Source organism: Rhagoletis pomonella, unplaced genomic scaffold (assembly GCF_013731165.1).
Source record: "Rhagoletis pomonella isolate Grant_MI unplaced genomic scaffold, Rhpom_1.0 Rhpom_scaffold_00008, whole genome shotgun sequence".
NCBI classification, from domain to species: Eukaryota; Metazoa; Arthropoda; class Insecta; order Diptera; family Tephritidae; genus Rhagoletis; species Rhagoletis pomonella.
Window position 1 is genome coordinate 38,327,117 of NW_023458562.1, and position 23,060 is coordinate 38,350,176.

Genomic DNA, 23,060 nt, shown 5'->3' on the forward strand with positions numbered 1-23,060 from the left:
GAAAGCTGAAGAGTTTTAATAGACAAACATAAGCGGAAATATAAAACTGTACTTAAATAACTTTTATGTTTATCAAAATACATAAAAATAGTATAAAATAATATCACAAAATTGCATACTTTGGAGTAGTATACTTAAGACTCGTCTTCTCCGATTAAGGCCTATTGAATTTTTGTGAATAAAATATTAAATCTATGCATTCAAAATTGTCCACTTTCAAATCCAAATTCTTCTTACAACTAACAGTGCCAATATCGCTACCAGAGCAAGGGAACTCGACTTGGACTGACTAGAATTAGGATCTACGTAAAAATTGTTCACATATTTTTCGAATATATCTTCCATTAACCGTTTCGAAGTATCTGCCTTTATGTCAGTTAAGCCCCTCAAGCCATCTGTCTTGTCGCGGAACATAACGTTATTTCGTTTATCGAAAACGCCATACATTGTAAATGGCCGAGTTTCTGGACGGTAGCTTTTGCCAAAGAGATGATCTATGTCACGCAAAGAGTTATAGATTTCATTGCTTCGTGTCAAAGAAGTGTTGTGCGTCATTAGATGACCGCGAGTAGTCCAGTGCATGTAGCAGTACTCGAACTTGGAGTGACGTTCGTTGGCGCCGTAGGGACACAAAACGCGGAAGGATTTATGTCCTGAATCTCGCACCCATTTTTCGGTCAAATTCCCCAGAGTATAGTTTTTATAAACTGCCGAACTTAGAAAAGCAACTTCGCCACCTTCGGCTAAGCAACGCAATGCGCCTTCATCTCCTCGGTAGCTGTCCGGGCATGTGCGGTGGGCATGCGGTTGCCAAGTGCAGGAATCGCGATGGAAGAACAATTGTAGCGAGGTAATGCGTTGTGTGACATTGGCTATCGTATCCTGCACCGACAAATGAGCCGGTCCCTCATATGAGGGAAGACATGCTTTAGCTCCTTCAAGATCAGAAAATGATTTTAGTTTTGAGTCCTTATGCACCACTGCAATTATGGCATAGCGTTCGTGCATGTCTTGTGAGAATTCGTAAAGTATCGGGACGAGATTGTAGTCACGCTGTGCTCTAATGCGGTTTTCATGATCGACCAACACCACATCAGCGGCCTTGAATTTAATATCGTCCATGCAGGAGTCAATGCTGTCAGATCGTATACACTGAATATTCGGCTCGACCCCGTACACTTGGGAAGCTTCTTGTAGCCAAGAACACTTAATATGTTGAATTATCGACGTGGTGCAATAAACGATCGAGCGCGGTGGATTGCATTCGGGGAAACTGTAAGCGCTCTGAAAAGCTGGTGCCTGATCCAGGTAGTCATCGATGGGAATGACATTATCAAGTGTAACTATCTCTACGTGGAAGTTCTCGAGCAAACTGAGTAATGCGTTCTGCCAGCTATTGGGGTCGTCGTGATTGAGACCGGCTACTAAATTTTGGATCTGTGCAGCGTGAGTGCGCCGGGCAGCTATTACCGGCCAGGGCTTAGCTACCCAAACACATGGGCGTTCGGTGGTGATAGGCTGCAAATGGCCGTCGGCGCAGAGATAACTATACTCAGAAGGATCTGCCTGCGCCTGTAGTCCTGTTAACTGAAAAAATAAATGACTTGTAATAAATAAATTCTAGATACATATGTACATATGTATGTATGTACGTTGAATAATATTTGACAACTTACGCCGAAGTGGCTACGAACATCATCCAGACGCGCCCAAGCAACGTTTCCAACACCATTAGTGAGACAATACAGCGCACCACGACGGCCCCAATGCTTGTCACCTATATCACAACGGTATGAATCGTAGCACAGTTGACAAAATGACGGGTAGCGGTCCTTAAGTATTCGGTCCTGTGTGGGATCAGGCACCCATGGGCCGGCTTTGCAGCTGGGCCCAAAGTATTTAGCCGAAGCGCTAATGCGGTCTTCTGTCAGCGAAATGTCCGGATTACATGATTTTGAGATCAGAGTTGACTCAAAGTACTACAAAGTAAAAAATACGGTTTGAAAACTTAAACAAGTACGTGTATACGAGTATACGTAGGGCCGTTTTTCAAGTAACCTGTAACTTTAAAGCTCACTTTATATTTAAAGGTTGGATTAGAAATAAAGCTATATCTAAAGTTAAGCATTTCTATTATCGGTTTTTGACGTGTGAATGTTTCTTGGTTGTAACCCAATTTAAAACCGATAGTAAAATGGTTTACTTTACACACAGTCATACATGCTAATGCAACCTTTAAATCTAAAGTGAGCTTTAAAGTTACAGGTTACTTGAGAAAACGGCCCTTACTTAGGGTTTACACCGGACAATACTGTCATGACAATAGCAATACATGCACACTTTTTCACTAATACATGCATACTCTTCCAGGCATGCGTTTTTGACAACTAATACGTATATCTTCATTATCTTCACAGCATTGTCCAATTTAAACGCGCCGTTAGTATGTCTAACGTACATTGGCTAACACTTCAGTCCAATGGTTGCCTAGTCCATATCCAGGATGACAGAGTTTTGCACCGCGTAGATCATGTGCTGTATGTATATTTGCCTCATTATCCACCACAGCGACGACTTCATACTCGAAATGGGTATCATGCGAACGCATTTCACTCGTTACCAAAATTTCAACGCTCGCCCAACGCGCTGCTATAAGCTCTTCTGCCGAGAGCACACCAAAGTGGGCGGTTCCTTTGTGTATCCGTCGAACACAGTCCAGACGATCAACTCCTATCACACATTCAATATTACTAGTTGATTCCAGAATTGGGCAAAACTTTGGGGTTTTGCGGTATGTGCCCCGGGATTCGACGACGCAAACGCGTACTTAAAGAAAATAGAAAAAAGTGTTATGACAATTTTAATAATAACTAGCAATAGGGTTTTTTTTTTATTGAAATACAAAAAGCTGATAAAAGCCGTAATACTAATGGAAAAAGCTTCCGTTGAAGTCCATAGCTTAAGTAAAAACATTTGAACGCCAATACATCATATCTCAGAACTGATGCCTTAATTTTTTGGTTCAATATTTATCTTATATACATAGCACATATGTATGTATATACATTCATAAATGGGCAAAATTTATTTAACCAAAATTAAATTCAACTAAAAGCAACTCGATTTTAACTAAACACAAATTAATTTCTGATAAACACAAATCAGTTTGACCTAATCGCAAATTATACAAGACCAAACGCATTTTTTTGCGAAATAAGAGGCAAAGGTTCGGTATTTGACAATTTGTTAAATTATACAAACAGCTCTAATAAATTGTATTCGTTTTTACTTGTTTAGAAGTTCCAAGATTAATCATATCGCGTAGCATTTTTGATTTGTACAAAAGAGATATCCACAAACAGATAAAAGCTCTGCAGACTAAGGCCTTGTGAAGTGAACTACGTTAAGGTCACGGATTTTTGAAAAAGTATATAATTGGAAAGTTCTTAAAATGCTTATGCTGGCATATACTTATTTTCAAACAAATCCTATGCATACCAATTTCGAAACAATGGGCCTCATGCATAAAACGATAGGTTACAAATTCTTGAGCTTACGCTCACTTGATCAGTGCAAACTTTTAGTCTTAACTTAAGCTCGCTTTTTATGCATGAGGATCATTGTGTATTATTTATTTGATTCTGAACTTACAGCCTTATATTACATTTACATTGAGCCCAAATGCGTCATTTGGGCGAGAAACCTCAAATGCGAGGCCAAATCACGCATTTCTCCATACAAATTCACATTTCCAGAATGACGCATTTCGACGCATTTACACAAAATCACGAAACAAATGCGTTCCAATTGCCGTACTATTTTATTGAACGCACTCAGAAACAAAAGTTCCACAAAAGCTTTCGTTTGTCTTTGACATTTGGAATTTTTCAAACACAAAACAAACACAACGAAATAAATAAATCTTTGAAATTTGTGTGTAAAAATTGTTAATTTATACAAGAGCTTTACACATTTTTAGTTTAATCAAAGAATAATTGCCTTTTTGTGTCCAAAAAGCGTTAACAATATAATAAATGTAGTGTTTGTTTACATACATTTTGTTTTTGTCTTCCCTTTTCATTTGATGAGAAGTCAAAGCAAATGCGGATCAAGCAGTGTAAACACCTTCAAATGACTGATTTCAAATTACGCATTTTGGTCCAATGTAAATGTAATATTACTATGTATCACGAACGATAGGCAACACGAACGATTCGTCTGCAGAAGAATGCTTCAAAAATTAGCCAGTTTAAACGTTACCAAGACGATTGTAATGTAATCGATCAAAAGCAAGACGAAGACGACGGATAGAGTAATAACATCGCAATCAGAGACGTTGTCGTCTGCATACCAGGGTTGCGTGATTTTGATTTAGTCAAATCACAAATCTATAAATCAAATTTATTTCCGAATTGAAAGTTGCATCAAATTCTAAATAAATTTTATTTGTGATTTGATTTGTCAACCAAATAAGAAATAAATTTTATTTGTGATTTGCTTAGTCAACTAAATAAAAGGCAACTTATATTTGTGATTTACTTGGCTAACCATATAAAAGATAAGTTTTATTTGTCATTTGCTTCCTCAACCAAATAAAAAAAAAATTTTATTTGTGATTTGCTTGGTCAACCTAATAAGAAATCAGAGTTATTTGTGATTTGATTTGTAGAGCCAATCATTTGATTTGTGAGTTTTCAACTAAACAATCCTCTTTTATGCATTGCAAATACTATATTCAAGTACCTTTCAAGATCGTGTTCTACGAAAATTTTCGGGATTTTTGGAACTACTTCGAGATTTTCGGGGTTCTAGGGACCATATCGGGATCTTCGGGACAAATTCGGTATTTTTGGACTGTTTCGGGATTTTGCGGACTAATTCAGAATTTGTGGGACTATTTCGGGTTTTTCGAGACTACTTCGAGATTTTCGGGGCTCTCGGGACTATATCGGGGTCTTCGGGATGGTTAATGTTGATGTTGATATTGTTGATGTTTTGGTTTCATTGCAAATGAATATTAGACCTGAAATGATAGCTTCAAGGTTAGTCCTTTTATTAAAACAAGAAAAAGGAAAGGTGTGTAAAAAATGAAACTATGTAATGAGTATTAAAATTATAGTTAAAAAAAAACAACAACATGCTTTTATTACAATAAGAACTAAAAAGGAAAAACAAATACATTGATTTAAAGATTCGTTAAAGAAGGATACGAAGTTCCCTAACTTGATGTTATTTGACCTTTTAAACAAGCTTAATATAGGATTAAAGTAATCGGCACGTAGTCATAGTCGAAATTAAGTCCACTGTAAAGTTAATTGCAGTTATTTTTTACAGACATCCAATTCGAAACATACAGCACCTTCTTTTTCTCTAAATTATTCTTACCCCATTGCAATGGTAGACTGATGTCCAAACTACAGTGGCGGCTTGTGGCAGGTGGTTTTAACCAAGGTGGATGGGAAAAACATCAATATATATGAAAAAGAAAATTAGACCGCCCATCTCGACCACTCTCGTAACTATTTTCCTAATCCATCATAATGAGTAAACAAAAAAATCAATCTGTGAATATCTACGTCTTATGTCAGTTTTTAGATGGCGTGACAATGAAAAAATATGTTTTGCATACTCTAGATTACAATGTCCATGAGCGGATGCTTGAAACCCTTATTTTTTTTTAAAGATATACCACGATATTAACAACGACGAAAACTCTAATATACGAAAAGTTTAGAGCGAATTGCTAGCAACAGTCGCTTTGATCTCCTGTAACCCTAAATGCCTTAAGAGAATCGACTTGTTGTCTCATAACGATACGCAGTAGAGCCCTCCTAACAATATAAGATGGTTATGCATACGAATGCACCAATTTTTTTTTGGACTTTTGGCCAGGGTTTGACAAAAATTGGCCACTGCAATTTCAGAAAATTGCAATGCCTATTTATCATATTGCTCGAGCGTTAGACGATCTAGAGTCCATACGCCTAAGTAGCCCATTATGCCCATTTAGGTACTTAAAGTTGACATTATAGACAATGTTTATATGTAAAAAAAGTTATTAATGCTATAATGCTTTTTGTACGTTGCACATTAATGTAAAAAATGTGTAATTAAAGCCCATAATAAGACGGAAGAAATAATTTTTTTTTCATTAAGTTTCGTTAAAAGGTTTCCGAGATACAGCACTTTAAAGAAAGGTATGTATGACGTTTTCGTAAAATTTAAGTCCCGTGTAAATAGGCAACCCTACGTCATATCGGCAAAATATGCTGCACGTATATTCATATCACCTAGGCCTTCAATCTCTTCAATTTTCATACAAATCCTTAGAGATCGCGCACAGAGGTGGCCGTGGTGACATGAAATGCCTCGTATGTTACAATGAGTTTTTTTCTTGGGGCGAAATTATCGCCACACAAAAATATTTTGTAATTTTGAATTTTACTTTTAAACTAGAAATCATGATACAATAATTTTTAGAAGGTAGTTTCACTTCTTCTTCTTATCCGCCATGTTAGCTATCTGACAGAAAACGTGTTTCGTATTTTTTGTTGTACCAACTTTTTCAAAAAAAAATCCAGCTTTTGACGTTGGAAAAATAAAACAAAGAAAAGCCAAACATATAAGTAGAGAAATTTTCGAATATTCTGTAATAATTTTCTTCATAAAAAATTAACTGCTGCTTTCGTGGATATTGCAACACACGGAATAGATGTATGGAGTTTTGCTTTGCTTTAAACAGGCAAAATGTTGTATTCAAAGTTTTTCGGAATACTTGAAGAAAATGGCTATAAGAAGTTTTTTCCTCTCCTGTACAATTTTTAAATTGGGACTTCGCAACTTTGCACTCTACGCTAGGGATATCCTCGAAAAATTCAATGACTTGCAAAATCTATATTTAAAAACTAGTATTCCATCAAAATATCACAATAAGTATTTTTATTCAAAACATTATCTAATAGTTAGTCTGTTCCTTTGAACTTCGGACTAAAACCTGTGGAACTGTCAAACTACAATTTTACGCTCTCAAATGAGAGTAAAAGGAGAACAGATGCAGAAGTGCATAGGAACGCAAAAAGCACTATTTCCTGTAAAAACGTCAGACGGTTTGTTTACATGTCATTGGTACTACACTGATTTGGCTGAAATATCACTAAATAATTATTAAAATCTATACATATTTAAATATTTCGTTGTTTACTTCCATTTTTTAACAAATATAAGGTTCTTTGCTTTCACCGCTTTCTGTTTTTGTTTGCACATGTAAATCAGCTGATCGTTTGACACTTTTCATGAACTTACAGGAAAAAAATATCCGGACTAAATCCTGTAACTTCTGACTAGGAACAGTTGCTCAGTTACTCTCTCAAATGTGTTCCCACTTACAGGTTTTATGTCAATAGGAACGACTTCCTGTAAGTTCTGACTAAATCCTGTAAACCGGACTGCTATTGGAACAGACTAAGTATCTAAACCACTAGTTAAATGAAAGCGACGACGAAGATAAAATTACGTTTCCATGGTTGTCGAGTCTACTTAACCGGAATGACCCAGATCTAGTATATCTGGCCAAGGACTGTCACTCCAGCTGATTGCTGTTACATAAAAAAACAAAATTAAATTACTTAAATATGTTAAGTATTCCTCAGTTTTTCGAAAAAATTAACGGTATGGATGTACATAAATTGTGAAAAACGTTTTCACCTTTTTCCAAGATGGCGACAATTTCACAACCCCGTAAGTTAATATCGCTTTTTGGAAAATGTAAACTTTCGAGATTAAACTATTGGATCTCACAATATTTAATAGCAAATAAGTAATTAAATCTTTATTGGTACATAGTATTTACGCGTTCAGTTTTTCGAACATATTTATTTGTTATATTTTGTTTGACATTTCATATAACCTGTGTATAATGTAATTACATTCCACTTCAAAATATTTTCAAACTAAAACGAAGTTTAACTGTATATAGTATTTCGGTTGTCTAGTTCCCTTGGCGGCCGCTGTGGTGTAGTGATTAGCAGTGCGCCCGGTTCAACCCAGCATAAAAAAAATAACGTTTTTGTCTAATAGTGGTCGCCCCTCGGCAGGCAATGGCAAACCGCCGAGTGTATTTCTGCCATGAAAAACAGCTTCTCATAAAAATACAGTCGCCGATCGGAGTCGGCAAAGCGCACGCCACAAATCGAAAGAGAAGCTCGGCCAAACACTAACATATGTATGTGTAAGCGCCAATCTATTAATTCCCTTAGTTTAAGTTTAATTTGACTTTTTAACAAATTAAGTGCTATGTCGCACGTTTTTATACCCGAGCGCACTTGTACACAAGGGTATTATAACTTTGTTCACATAACGGTTGTTTGTAACAGGCAAAACGAATCGTGATAGATTTAGACAAATGTATACATAAAGGATCGGAATGAAAAGAGAAATCGATTAAAGGTGTTCTTACACGATATGTATTTGCATGTGACATGCCACTTTTTACATATGGAAATGCCAACATATCGTGTAAAGGCAAATTCGATTTTTTTCTGTACAAAGAAGATGCACGTACATACAAAATAGAAATGTTTCTATTTTCATCTGACACACAGATAGAATCATCTGAGTTTAATTTATTTCGTTTTCAAAGAACGCATTTTTAAATAGTTAAATAAAGACTAGAAATTTGATAGACATACGCAATTACATATGTATTGAAAAAGTCACATTTACAGATGCAAATTCATATCGTGTAAGAACACCTTAAGCGGTGACTGTCTGTCCGTCCGCCCATCCGTCTGTGCACACGATAACTCGAGTAAAAATTGAGAGATCTTAACGAAACTTGGTACGTGTACTTCCTTCAGGCGTGGGACGGATCGTATAGAAAATGGGCAAAATCGGACAATAACCACGCCTACCTCCCATGTAACGGTAATTTAGAGAAATAGGAAATCTTCGATAAATCAGTAAATACTAAAGCTAATTTATTCAAAATTGATGCTTGCAACAATTCTTTACCAAGAAATACGTTTTTGATAAAATTTTGGAAAAACGGTGTGGCAACGCCCACTTATAATCACATATATATACCTCGATAACCGTTCTACCAATTTATACCAAACTCGGTATGGTTATTGTGCTTGCCACATAAAAGCAAAACGGTGAAAATTATTGAAATTGGACTTAAATTACGGCCACTTTTCATATAACGGTAAATTTAAGAAATGCTTGAAACTTTGATGTTTCGAAATTTAAGGACGCTAATTTACTCAAAATTGATACTAACAACAATCCCTGAAAGTAAGTAACATTGTTTGGAATTTCGGGAAATGGGCGTGATACCGCCCCCATATGACTATATAAAGTTATCTCAGTATGCCTAACTGAACGTTCTATCGAAGATGGTTAAAAAAGGGGTAAAACCACCCCGGATTACCATGTAGCGGTAGCTTGTGGAAAGGTGAAAAACATATATTTAATACTTGTGCGGGGTATTTAATGTTCGGCTCCGCCCGTACTTAGACTTTCTTACTTGTTTCCTTCTATATTTTAAGTTAGACTTCTAGCAATACATCGATAAAAACTGCATTCAATTTCATGCGTTAATTTTCGAGTGATGCGCGTACAAACATACAGACATACAACAATTCTAAAAATGATTGATTTGGCTTCTATTGCTCTAATAAAGACCTCCCATATTAATTTTTCTTTAATATTTATAATGTACAGACATCGGCCTGTTTCATGTATAGATGTATAGATTAGAGAGTTTTGTTAATGTCAGCGTAGCTTTCAAATGCTCCCTAAAATTCCAATTTATCCTTAGTATTTTTGTTTTATTTAGCAACTTGTTTCGCTTTTATATAATTTTTATTTTTATTTTATTTAGACAATTGTATTTCATCAGTTAAAAATGATTTCTCCAAAACTTGTTGTGTTAAATGCACTCAATTTAATGACTTTTTATATGCAAATCCATTGGACATGCATAATTTTTTATACGAAATAAAGTGAAATACGAAAAAGAGATACCGTTGCTATCACCGGACATACTATAACGAGTTGCCATGCAAATTTTATGAACATCGAAACAAATATTAATTGAGTCATTCCTCTGATTTCATAGGTTTGTTAGTGCCTCGGCAGCCTTGTTTCGCATAGTCATTCATTTTTTATGACGTCTTTCATCATCCAACTACACATATGTACATATGTACGTACCTACCCAGTGTGAGAATGGAATGTTTGGTATGTAATTTATAAAGTAATTTACTGTCCCTTTAGCCAATATATACATTACAAGATGCATAATTTGTTGTACGGGCAAGTCCTAGGAAAGTAATGTGTCGCGTGCCTCTTTTCAAACTATAAATATAATCTTTAAATACACAAAACCAAAGAAGAAAAGCATTCGGGCCACCGTATTTGAACTCGAAACCAACAACCCAGTGGAAAAATGGGTAATGCATTTCATTTTTCTACTACGAAAATATTAACAACTGTTTTACTACATGGGTCACTCCTTCTAAAAGAAGAAAATGACATAAATTTAAATATGCCCTAATTAACTCTATTTCAGTAGTAACCTCTTTTTAAATGACTACATTTCATTAATTTGTTAAAAATGATTAAAAAATAATAAAAAGAAGTTGTAAATTTTATCTATGGAAACTTTTATTTCATGCATAATTACTTGACACCAGTCACAAGGACATGTCCCACCAGTCACAACATTTGATTTGCAAAAAGCACCAAAAACTTGGAAAAAAGGCGTTTTACCAAACTAAAAGCACCAATTTTTTTTTAATTAAAGGATGCTTTTTTCATAACAGTTTGTATTTAACAAAAGCAAAAAATTAACAATATTTACAAGAATACATACATAAATCAATACACAAAACGTTTTCGCTCATAACGATTGAATAGCGTCTATACATGCTATGATGACTCATGCTTACGACGAATTACCGAAGTACTATTAAAACTACTATATCTCGAGAAAGAAATATCGAATCGCAACACACAAAAATAATGTCTTAAGTAGAAATGAGCAAAAAATTTGATGTTTTCATTATATAACCTCAAATATCGCAAAAACCCGTGTTTTTGGCAAACTGGGTGTAGGGTATCTAAAAATTCGAGTACTAGAGCAATTGTGCGGCCAGATTTGGATTCAGCACCAAGAAACGATGTGTTTTAATCAGGTGGTAAAAAAATCAATTTTTGTACAAACATTAGAAAAGAAAAAAAGAAATACTTAACTTACCTGCGTACTAGCATTTTCAACACGACTAGAATTCAACAAAGCGGGTTTGCAACTTCAGCTTTTTATCAATCATGGTTGTATTTTAGTGCATGTAAATTTGTATATTCTTGTAAATTCCGCATCCTCATGAACACCGCAGCTTATAATATTTCAAATTATTTCAGGTTTTAACTGTCTCGGAGTAATATTAGTTAAAAAAGCACTAAAAAAGGCACTAGGCACTAAGTAATTTTTTTTTGGCGTTTTAATTTTCAAAAAGCACTAAATCTAGTGCTTTAAGCACCAAGTTGGCAACTATGCTATATCAATCTAATTTCTATTGAAAACGAAAGAATTTCAGTGTCCCACCAGTCACATTCATTCAAATGATACATAGAACTAAGAAATAGTTTGGTATTTTTGTTAAATCAATTTTATACATAAGTTATCGTTCTGTACTAAGAAATATCTTTCGCTGTTGTATAAGTTCCGACTACATAGTTATAATTCACAACTGATCACATTCTGGAGTGAAATATCCCACCAGTCACAATGGAATGTCCCACATTTTGTTTTCCAAACTTATGGAAAGTTGCCTCTGTTTGTTCTGTGGCTTAAAACAAAAATGCACGTTCCCTCTGTGATTTTCATCCGATTAGTGTCCTGCCTGCTTTGTAGAAAGTGCTAGACTTTTTAATATCTGAGCGAATTTCCTCTCACATGTCTGCCAACATGGATGTTCAACCGCGATGGTTAAAATTATGGACGATTTGCGAATTTCTTTCTACAAAGATCACATATTCCTGCTGTGTTTGTTGCTATGTATATTACCTCGAAACCAGCTTTATCGTCTTTAAAGCCGGTTGTGTTTTCGCACTTTGGTCTTTTCAGACGGTCTGCAGTGGGATACTAGAAATTGCCCCGCTAAATTTCTAAAATAATAACGTTTGTGCTTAAAATTATACAACGCTTCCAGAAAATATAACACCTCCACAATGTTTACGATTTTATGTTGAACCCCTTAAGCTTTCGCGTTGCATAGTTTTAGGCCCATATGTTATTTATATAGAGATTTTTAGCGACAGAAATTTACTCGGTCCCTATTTAAGAAGCATCCAATACTTTCGATACTCGATGTTTAGGCTTCCAATAAGAACGCACATGGACCAAAAATATGGACCTTTTAATACTGATTCAAATGAAAAATATATATGTCGCGGGATGTCGTTCCATTGTAGAAAATTCTGGTAGTTTGACGCGCACTCTTCCTTTTCTTTTTCAAAATTAAAGCTTTTCATTCATCAAATATTTTTATTTCAACGCCTATTATTCACCCGTTTGAAAATTCTTAAACAAGTAGAATTTGATACAGTGCGCGCCACTCTACCTAAGCATCTAACTGATGCTCTAAATTTATTACAGGATCCGACATATATATGTTTGCCGTCGCCACAATGCAGAGAAACTATTCCTTGTTTGAAACACTTTTGTTCTACATGATTTGGAGGATGTTTCTAGGCTTGGAAGACTTCTTCATCCGCCAAAGCATTTTTCTTGACTCTTAGATCTACGAAGGTGGATAAGGTTGTTCCACTTTTAGAAAAGCATAGTATTATTCGTTCTAATTTGGAAGCATAATTTTAGTCGAAGTAAAGTCGATTAAAAATTTAGTTTCCCCTTTTTTGACAGATAGGCTGACTTGCCAAACGTCAATTACTTTGCATACTATAAAGTATAGTGTTCCAGAACGCCGAACTACAAAATATTAGCAATGTATACTGTTCCAAAACGCATCGGAAAAGCTATCGAAACGCATCGCTAGAGGAATCAGCACATCAGAAAAAAATTTGATGCTTCGTTTGTTATTGGTTATCATTGGTGTTTTAAAAATGGAAAGTTCAGAAAAATTGTTCATTGCTATATTGAATATTTAAAATATGCAATGTATATCGTTGCAATGTGTCGCAACTCTGCATATACAAACAGTTTGAATACCGCAGTATAACAGTTTCCAAACATTGTATTGATACGTTTTGGTAGTCAGCCATATTCTGTTGAACATTGTGCCAATAAGCTGCAACTAACTTTAAGTGGTTTTAGGCGATATCATATAAAATAGAAATCAATTTTTTTCTTAACGGTATTGGGTACGGTACCGAAATCTTTCTGAAGTATTGGGTACCGACAATTCAGCATATCACTCGTCATACCGCAAATTTCACGGCATGAGATAGCTGATGTAAAAAAAGCCGAATTCAGACTGTCTGAAAACACTATAGTTTGCAGGATTATTAATTTAATCATATAATATATTTGCTTTATAAAATTTAACCAGTACATCCCCCAAAATTAAACTGTTACCCTGTGCCAGCTGCTAAAACTTGTAAAATTTTAATTCTTAGGCCCGATTTCAGGTGAGCTATTTAAGTAGAGAGTGTTGATTAACTTCAAAAATTAATTTTCTGATCATATATTTAATCTGCACTTAAATAGCCAATATTGGCTATTTAGATATGAGATATGCAACCCTGTGGTTGTACCAAACAACAATCAGCTGTTCAGAATGAAACGTAAATAAACAAACAAATGCAAATACAATTTCAAGGTACAAGCAACAGCGCTGCTACATGTTTGGCATATTTAAATAAAGTTGATGTGAGACCCAACGAAAGCTAAATGGCATTTAAATAACAATTCAAAATTAAACTTCAGTGCCGTTTAAATTTTCATCTGAAATTGGCCCTAAACATACGAATGGTACGAATGACCATGAAAGAATGCAACAACTGCTATAGCTGAATGGACCGTTTTCGACTACAACTTTTCCTTCGATGTATCTTTTCCTTCAATCGCAGTAGTTAATCTTTTCGTAGTAGAAAAAGGTATGCATTCGCTATTTTCCACTGGGTATGTATTCCTATCTACACATACATATGTACCTAGTATGTACATACATATGTATGTACGTACTAACACGCTCTTCTCATCAACTCATTGCCACAATATTAATTTGTTGTCTAGTCTATAATTACGAGCACTTACTTAAAAAATGTTATTCAAGAGTGTGAATTGCATGGAACAAGATGATTTAGAATTGGTAGAGGTAGAGGGAAAACCCCTGTTTCGGCGAATGCGTAAGTCACATCTAAAAGCTTTTGCTGATTGTATACTGATTTACTTCACAAAATTCATACAAGAATAACCGGTTACATGCGTTTCGATAAGCAATCACAGATGACTGAGTGTATCTTAAGTTTCGTTGAGGGGAATTACAGGCTTAGTAAGAAATGCTGGATTTTTTCGGTTAACGCTTTGTTTTATTATGAACCAAGGGCGTAGGCAGCTAGGGCAGGGGGGAAGGCAGCTTTCCCCTCTTACAGCTATATAACGAAGGAGAAAATTTCAAAGATCAATAAATAAAAAATACAACATTTCATGCGTAATCGAATTCGTAATTATGCTCCCTATTTCCATAAAAGGCCTGCGTTTTTAATCATGGATCCAATGAAGTAAGGACAGCGTTAAGCTTTGAATTGGTACAGAATTGAAGGAAACACCCATTTGAGTTTCTCTTACCATTCTGTGACGAACAGGATGGAAAACTCAACGAGAAAAACACTTCTTCTTCCGTTAAATCTTGTTGTGAATGACTTAATCAATTGTGTGTTGCTATAACAAGATGTTCATCGTTGCTTTAATGATAATTGCTAAATTTAATAAGCCACAATAACATTGACAAATAGTTAGTTTAGGAAGAGCCTGCCTGAAACTATACACAACAACAACCACGCTTTTGAGTTTAAATAGCGGCAAATCAGGCGCAAATCAAATATTAAAAATAAAATGTTAATAAGCCACAATAACATTGACAGATAATTGCTAAATATTCAACGTTGCTGAAACCTACAGCAAATAATTTGCAAATGAAGACATTAACTAGACCTCTTCGCCGTTGGTCAGCATATTGAAAATATTTTAGAGGTGGTTAAGAATGATCGCGAGAATGCAGAAGGAGTCACTACGGAGTTAATTAAAAAATCCCGTATGATTACAGCCGATATAGGAGTTGGCGACGGTCTATAATAAAACCGTATCTGGATTCACTAAGGGCCTCTTTACAACTACGCTTTTCCAATGAAAATACTCCAGGTTTTTCGCTGTCTAGATTGCACCCATTGTATTCGACTAAAGCTCTACTCAGAATTGCAGAGGACGACGGTAAAGCGGTCGACGGTTAACCGCTGTCAAAATTAAAACTCACAAAGGCATATGGAATGGTCCATTATTGCGGCGGCAGCGTTTTTACCACCGACGTTTTTCGGTTGATTTAAATTTATTTATATTTTTACCGGGACGGCACAATGTTGATTGAGTGTTGATTAAAGTAATTTTTATTATTTTCACAAGTTTGCTAATGTTTTCATCCATACTTCCAGAAAATTTATGTACATAGACGCACGTACCGAAAAAATATTTAATTTTAATGATAATTATCAAATCAAAATGGCAACTGACGGAAGCCATCGTGCGCCGCAATTGTGTTTACTCTGACAGATTTCACTGCGGCAACTGTTCAGCTGTTGACTTACCGCAGATCGCTTTACCGTCGTCCGCTGTAATTCTGGGTAGAGCTTAAATGTTACAGTGAAAAGGTACAATAGAACGCGAAGCATTTTCAACAGATCTATGATTTAGATATGGGCAGTGAACTCATTCTTTGGTACAATTTATATAAAAAAGAAAAAAAGAACTTGTCCGAAGAAGATAAGAGGGATGTTGACGGTGAAGATCTATTTAATGAAAAAAAACGAATTTCCACCAGCGTTAAGTAAGTGTATTTCCATTTTGAGCGCCTTTCCATGCATAACAGTGACTATGGAGCGATCCTTTAGTACACTTCGTAGAGTTAAAACCTGGCTCAGAAGCACAACCGGCAGGAGAAAGGCTTTCTGCACTATGCCTTATGAGCGACCACAGAAAACTCGTTACCGAAAACGACGAGCTGATTCAGAAGGAAACCATCGAAAAATTTGTTGAAATTCCGAGACGCTTGTTATTAGCGTAAAAATGATTACATAAAAATATATAAAAAAAATAAGAAGTATATTTGGTTTAGCCTCCCGCCCTTACATCAGATTCTGGCTACGCCCTTGTTATGAGCTATTTATTATTCTCTTTTTATTTGTGTGCTTTCGGCTCTTTTGTTTTCTAATTTCGTGTATTTGTCCCTAATTTATAGACTTAAAAAATAGAAGTCATTATTAATAGGTTTGACAGTGATTAAATACAGTGATTAAGAGTTTCTAAGGGGGAAAAATACAGATTTTTCAAGCTTATCTTGAGTTGTAAATATACAAAATTTGCACACTCTGACTTATGGTTCCGAACAGGCTTTTCAATTTATCTGATTAATAGATGGAGGACATTGTTGCCAAGGGCAAAGCAGGGGATATCACAATAAGATAAAGCGTACACCTAAGCCCGCTGGCGTTCACTTCAACTAGCTTGTGGGATGCCGCATAAAACATAATAGGGGTTTTCCCTTACACTCGCCAAAATATTGTAAACCTCGCCTTCTTTTTCTTTATTGGCACTGTAGCCGCCCAAGCGATTTTGGCCGAGTCCAAAACAACACGCCAGTCATTTCTCTTCTGTGCCAACTGATGCAAATTGGAATGCCAAGTGAAGTCAAGTCCTTTTCCACCTGGTCTTTCCAACGCAGAGGAGGCCTTCCTCTTCCTCTGTTCCCAGCATCGCGGCCCGCGTTGAATATTTTCAAAGCAGGAGCGTTTCTGTCCATCCGAACGACATGGCCAAGCCAGCGGAGCCGCTGAATTTTAATTCGCTGCACTATGTCTATATCGTTGTAAAGCTCATACAGCTCATCGTTAAATCGTCTGCGATATTCGCCATCACCAACGCGTAAAGGTCCGTAAATCTTTCGCAGAATCTTTCTCTCGAAAACTCCAAGAGCCGCCTCATCAGATGCTTTCATTGTCCATGCTTCCGCGCCATACACCAGCACAGGCATGATGAGTGACTTATAGAGTGTGATCTTTGTACGACGAGAGAGGACTTTACTTCTCAATTGCCTACTCAGCCCAAAGTAGCACTTGTTGGCAAGAGTGATTCTCCGTTGGATTTCAAGGCTGATATTATTATTGGTGTTAATGCTGGTTCCCAAATAAACGAAGTCGTCTACTTTTTCAAACTTGTAACTGTCAACAGTGACGTGGGTGCCAACACGCGTATGCTCTGACTGTTTGTGTGCTGACAGGAGATACTTCGTTTTGTCCTCGTTCACCACCAGACCCATTCGCTTTGCTTCTCTATCCAATCCCGAGAAGGCAGAACAGACGTAGCCCTTGTTTTTACCGATAATATCGATGTCGTCGGCATACGCCAGCAATTGTACGCTCTTATAAAGTATTGTGCCTGAGCGGTTCAGTTCTGCGGCTCGTATTATCTTCTCCAACATAAGATTAAAGAAATCACACGGAAGGGGGTCCCCTTGTCTGAAACCTCGTTTGGTATCAAACGGCTCGGAGAGGTCCTTCCCTATACTGACGGAGCTGGTGGTATTGCTCAACGTCATTTTACACAGCCGTATTAGTTTCGCGGGGATACCAAATTCAGACATCGCGGCATAAAGGCAACTTCTCTTCGTGCTGTCGAAAGCGGCTTTGAAATCGACAAATAGATGGTGTGTGTCGATCCTATTCTCGCGGGTCTTTTCCAAGATTTGGCGTATTGTGAATACCTGATCTATGGTGGATTTTCCAGGCCTAAAGCCACACTGATAAGGTCCAATCAGCTCGTTGACGGTGGGCTTCAGTCTTTCGCACAATACGCTCGATAAGACCTTGTAACCTATGCTTAGAAGGCTAATTCCGCGGTAGTTGGCGCGTATGGCGGGGTCGCCTTTCTTGTGGATTGGGCAGAGCACACTTAAATTCCAGTCGTCGGGCATGCGTTCATCTGACCATATTCTGCATACGAGCTGATGCATGCACCTCATCAGCTCCTCGCCGCCGTACTTGAATAGCTCGGCTGGCAGGCCGTCAGCTCCAGCAGCTTTGTTATTTTTCAGCCGCGTAATCGCTATTCGTACCTCGTCATAGTCAGGCGGTGGGACAGCTACTCCATCATCATCGACTGGGGACTCGGGTTCGTCTTCCTCACTACTTTCAGCGCTGCTACCATTCAGTAGGTTATAAAAGTGTTCCCTCCACAATTTAAGTATATTCTGGACATCGGTCACTAGGTCGCCATTGTTGTTCTTACAGGAGTTCGCCCCGGTCTTGAAACTTTCCGTAAGTCGCCTAACCCTCTGGTAGAATTTTCGGGCGTTCTTCCTGTCGGCCAGCATCTCAAGCTCTTCGCACTCACGTATTTCGGCCTCTCTCTTCTTATTGCGGCAAATACGTCTCGCTTCCTTCTTCAGTTCCCTATAACGGTCCCACATGGCTCGCGTTGCGCCCGATCGCAGCGTGGCCCTGTAGGCGGCAACTTTTTTCTCTGCGGCTTCTTGACATTCCTCATCGTACCAGTTGTTCTTTCGGGCTCGCTGAAATCCAACTACTTCTTCGGCGGCGGTACTTAATGATCGGGAAATGTGGTTCCACTGCTCGCGTACGTCGGATTGTTGAAGAGTGCTCTCAGAGAGCAGGTGTGTGAGTCGAGTGGCGAATAAATTGGCCGTCTGTTGTGATTGCAGCTTTTCGACGTTAAGCTTTCCTTGCATTGTTGGGCGCACATTTTTTGCTGCACAGAGGCGGGTGCGTATCTTGGCTACAACAAGATAGTGGTCGGAGTCGATGTTTGGGCCTCGGAGTGTGCGTACGTCTAAAAAAATGGAAGTGTGTCTTCCGTCTATCACAACATGATCGATTTGGTTTCTCGTTTTTCGATCTGGAGACAGCCATGTAGCTTGGTGGATGTTCTTATGCTGGAACCTAGTACTACATATTACCATATTTCGGGCCCCGGCGAAGTCGATCAGCCTCAGTCCGTTATCGGACGTTTCGTCGTGGAGGCTGAATTTTCCGACAGTGGCGCCAAAGATCCCTTCCTTGCCCACCTTGGCATTAAAATCGCCAAGCACGATTTTGACATCGTGTCGGGGGCAGCGCTCATATGTACGTTCCAAGCGCTCATAGAAGAGATCCTTGGACGCCTCATCCTTCTCTTCCGTCGGGGCATGGGCGCAGATGAGCGAGATGTTGAAGAATCTAGCTTTGATGCGGATTGTGGCTAGACGTTCGTCCACCGGGGTGAACGCCAGTACTCGGCGACGGAGTCTCTCTCCTACCACGAATCCAACACCGAATTTGCGCTCCTTTACGTGGCAACTATAGTAGACGTCGCAAGGCTTCACGCTTACTTTACCTTGCCCCGTCCATCGCATTTCTTGGATGGCGGTGATGTCAGCCTTTGTCTTCCCGAGGACATCAACCAGCCGGGCAGAGGCACCTTCCCCATTAAGGGTCCGGATATTCCAGGTGCATACCCTTAAATCATAGTCCTTTATACGTTTGCCGTGGTCGTCATCAGAAAAAGGGGGTCTCATCCGAGGCTTGTTGGAATTTTTCATTGGGCGGGGTTTTAACGTGGCGGGACCCAAACCCAGCGCACGCGAAGTTTTACGCCTTCTCACTGTAGCTCGCTCCCAAACGGGTGTTTGGTTGCTACCCAGAGGATACGTGGATATAAATATCCGGACGTTGTGAGCTGCGATTTGAACCGTACGCACAAGAATCGCTTCTGGCCACTCCCAGGTGAATGGCAGTCAAAAGTTTTCCACTTCTGCGCACGGAACCATTCTAATAATAGAAATATTAACAAAAACCAACAACCACATGATCAAGTGAATCGCAGCGGAATAGCTGCGCTTGATTGTAGTTGGCTTAGCAAAGTGAAATAGTGGAAAATAAGCAACAAGAATTAACAAGACAAACTTAGCACAGTGCGTAGGCAACTGGCTGAGTCAGTGGTGATCGTCGGTTCGAATCCTACTGAAAGAAGTCTGATGAGGAAATGTGGTGATTTTCGAAATAGCTATCACTTCTACCATTTTTTCAAATTATTGTTGCTTTTCCACAATAAGTTTTCACTGAAAACGGCCTCGAGCTCATAAAAATTGTTGAATATAATTAATATTTTTCGGAATAATAAGGAAAAACAGTTCCGATTTTTTTTTGTATGGGGAGTGATGCAGTCTAATGTACATACGTATATATGTAGTTTCTAGTTGAGTTTAATTGAAATTAAGTTGTAGGCACATAAATATAACCCTTGGATGTACATATTGTATATTGGCAATATTTTACATACGAATCAGGTTTGTATATTTGCATCTTTACGGTCGCCGTTATACGAAGGCACCGGTGAAATATTCGTGTAAACAAGGTTTCTAAAATGTTTGGATATACATATTTTATATTTTTCGCTAATAACTATTGTTATCGCGGAACCTATCAAAATCAAATCTAGCCTACCAACCTACCAAATGGAAAAAACAACCAGTTTTGATAGGAAAAGCTCATGTTTGGCACTGATACCGCTCGAAGCCTTATTTTATTTTGCAAATTGGTACAATTGGAGCGCCTTTCCACTTACTTGCAGTTTCTCAATGCTGTTCGGCCGGAACCAAGTATTCGATGCTGTTTGTGTTTATGAACGCTTAAAATTCAGATGGAACGGGTTTACACAAATTAATAATCCACTTAAACACGATTAAAATTTAAAACAATATGAGCACAGACATTTTTGATTGTGCACGCCAGCGTTGCCAGGTAAACGTTTAGTTTGAGAATAAATTCTTAAGAATAGATTTTTAGTAATCGCATTTTTCATCTAATCATAGCGGTACCTTAATATTGCGCAGCAACTGTATGCATACCTACATATGTACATATCGTCGTTTAAAGTACAAAACCGCGTATCGTCATTCTGCAAAACCGCGTAACTGACATTGGCTGCCAAAAATTGGATTTGCTCACACAAGCTCTTGGCTCAATCCTTATCCATTCGTCCTGAAATATACTAGCCACTTTTCACTTTTCAACTTTTTCAATTTTCCTTCATTTTTCGTACCCGAATTAAAATATATTTTTTTTATTAGATGGTTTTTTATTCAATTGTTTACTTTACAAAAACATTACATATGTAAGTGTATCTTAAGAGCTAATTGCTGATTGCACAAATTATTAAATATATTATTCATATGAAAAGATATAATTTATACAATGCAATTGAATAAGAAGCATACGACGATGACGATAACTCGACAGTCGGATAAACAAACATATAAATTCAGACACTTTGATAGATTGTAATTTTTTTTTTTAGCAATTTTTTTTTAGTATAAGCTCCCTATACTTAAGACATCTGGCCTGGTAATTATAAAGCGCAGGATAGTCGCTACAATTTAATATGCTTACGACTTTAGCCAGATCAAGAACACTTTCACCAAAATATTTGCGACACAAATTTCTATACATCCCTCATTTCGATCATGTAGATCGGAGAACGTACAGGTATCTGAAATGGCATTTTTGTACTCTCTTGCGTTTAAATTGAGTAGGCCACCTCTTGCACGAAAAATTAAACTTATAACATGAGCGCTATAGTGGTCATTAAAGTACATAGTGGCCCCTATTATGAGTTGCATTCGATCTTCGACTGTGGTCAAAAGTGCTGATCGAACGAATTTTCATTTGGTATTATGGCGCTCATTCGATGAAGAATAGCGCTATTGTGAATTTCGCTCTTTAAATTAAATAAAAAGGAAAGCGAGTTTATAAAAGCGTGGTAAAAGAAAATTTGCACAACGGAGTTCTGGTTGAACGATTCGTCAGAGGATGAGGGCTTAAAAAACTGACCAGGAGCAGAAAACGTGAGAGTTTAAGTGCAGTCTTTCGAATATATTTTGACATACAATATATTTAAGAAATTTTATGATCCAAATCTATTTAAAATATATTAAAACTATAGGTAAAAGTGCACTTTAGCGGAACCAGGCGTCCAACTCGTTTTTGCGTGGGGGGCCTTCGGCCGCACTTAGGGATTATAGCCCTCAGGCAGTAGAATTCTCCTTTCTGTGTTGCCAAAGAAGGGGGGCTGAACACCTTTTGCAGAGAACAACTTTCATTTACTCCATTTATTTGCATCAAATTCATCAAAACATGGTGCGAAGAGTGCAAAGTGCAAGTGTTTTTTGCAAATAACTCTTAAATTAATTAAAAACACCAACGAAAGCAAAATTCTGTTCGACAACCAATTCGATACTCAACGAAAATTTCGACACGCTTGCATAGCTCATAATACGAATTTCACTTTCGATCTTCGATAGCCAGCGAAGATCGAAAATCGAATGCAACTCGTAATAGGGGCCAGTATCTGCGGGGATGAAACTCGGGTAAAGGTCATGTGACGTGGTCTTTTGAGCAAACTCACGATAGTTGCAGAATTCCCTCTCTACTAAATTGCTTAGAAGCAACGGTATATACGTCGCAACGAAATCAGGGGAAAAGTCACTAAGCGGATTCATATTTACGGTATCAGCGATATGATGCCATTTCTTTACCGAGTATGCATTCAACCGAATGGATTCTTCCGCAAGAATACGAGGAAGCCTGTTCGGTGGTAAATTTAGGCAACGCAAAATGAGACACATATGCAAGCGTATGTATGGTACATATTGAGGTAGTAACTTTGTTTCTAGTTGTCGCATGTAGTTCGGTGTGTTGGAAGGCAAAAGGATAACCTTTTTTATGAAAAAAAACGCAGGAGTTTTTCCAAAGATTCGTTTTTTTTACGCTCC

General features: G+C 37.6%; 2 protein-coding genes across 2 annotated transcripts in view; one reads left to right on the plus strand and one right to left on the minus strand.

The window, feature by feature from the left end:
- Positions 1–23,060, plus strand: part of LOC118744842 (major facilitator superfamily domain-containing protein 6) — a 242,387-nt gene that overhangs the window by 89,112 nt on the left and 130,215 nt on the right. The window lies entirely within an intron of this gene.
- LOC118744840 (transferrin) overlaps positions 7–23,060 on the minus strand; it is a 113,608-nt gene continuing 90,554 nt past the window's right edge. The window contains exons 2-4 of the mRNA XM_036478205.1: positions 2,459–2,826; positions 1,677–1,979; positions 7–1,587 (exon numbers count right to left, since the gene is read on the minus strand). Of these exons, the coding sequence (XP_036334098.1) occupies positions 217–1,587; positions 1,677–1,979; positions 2,459–2,826 (2,042 nt within the window). The 3' untranslated portion in view covers positions 7–216. The remainder of the gene's footprint in view (positions 1,588–1,676; positions 1,980–2,458; positions 2,827–23,060) is intronic.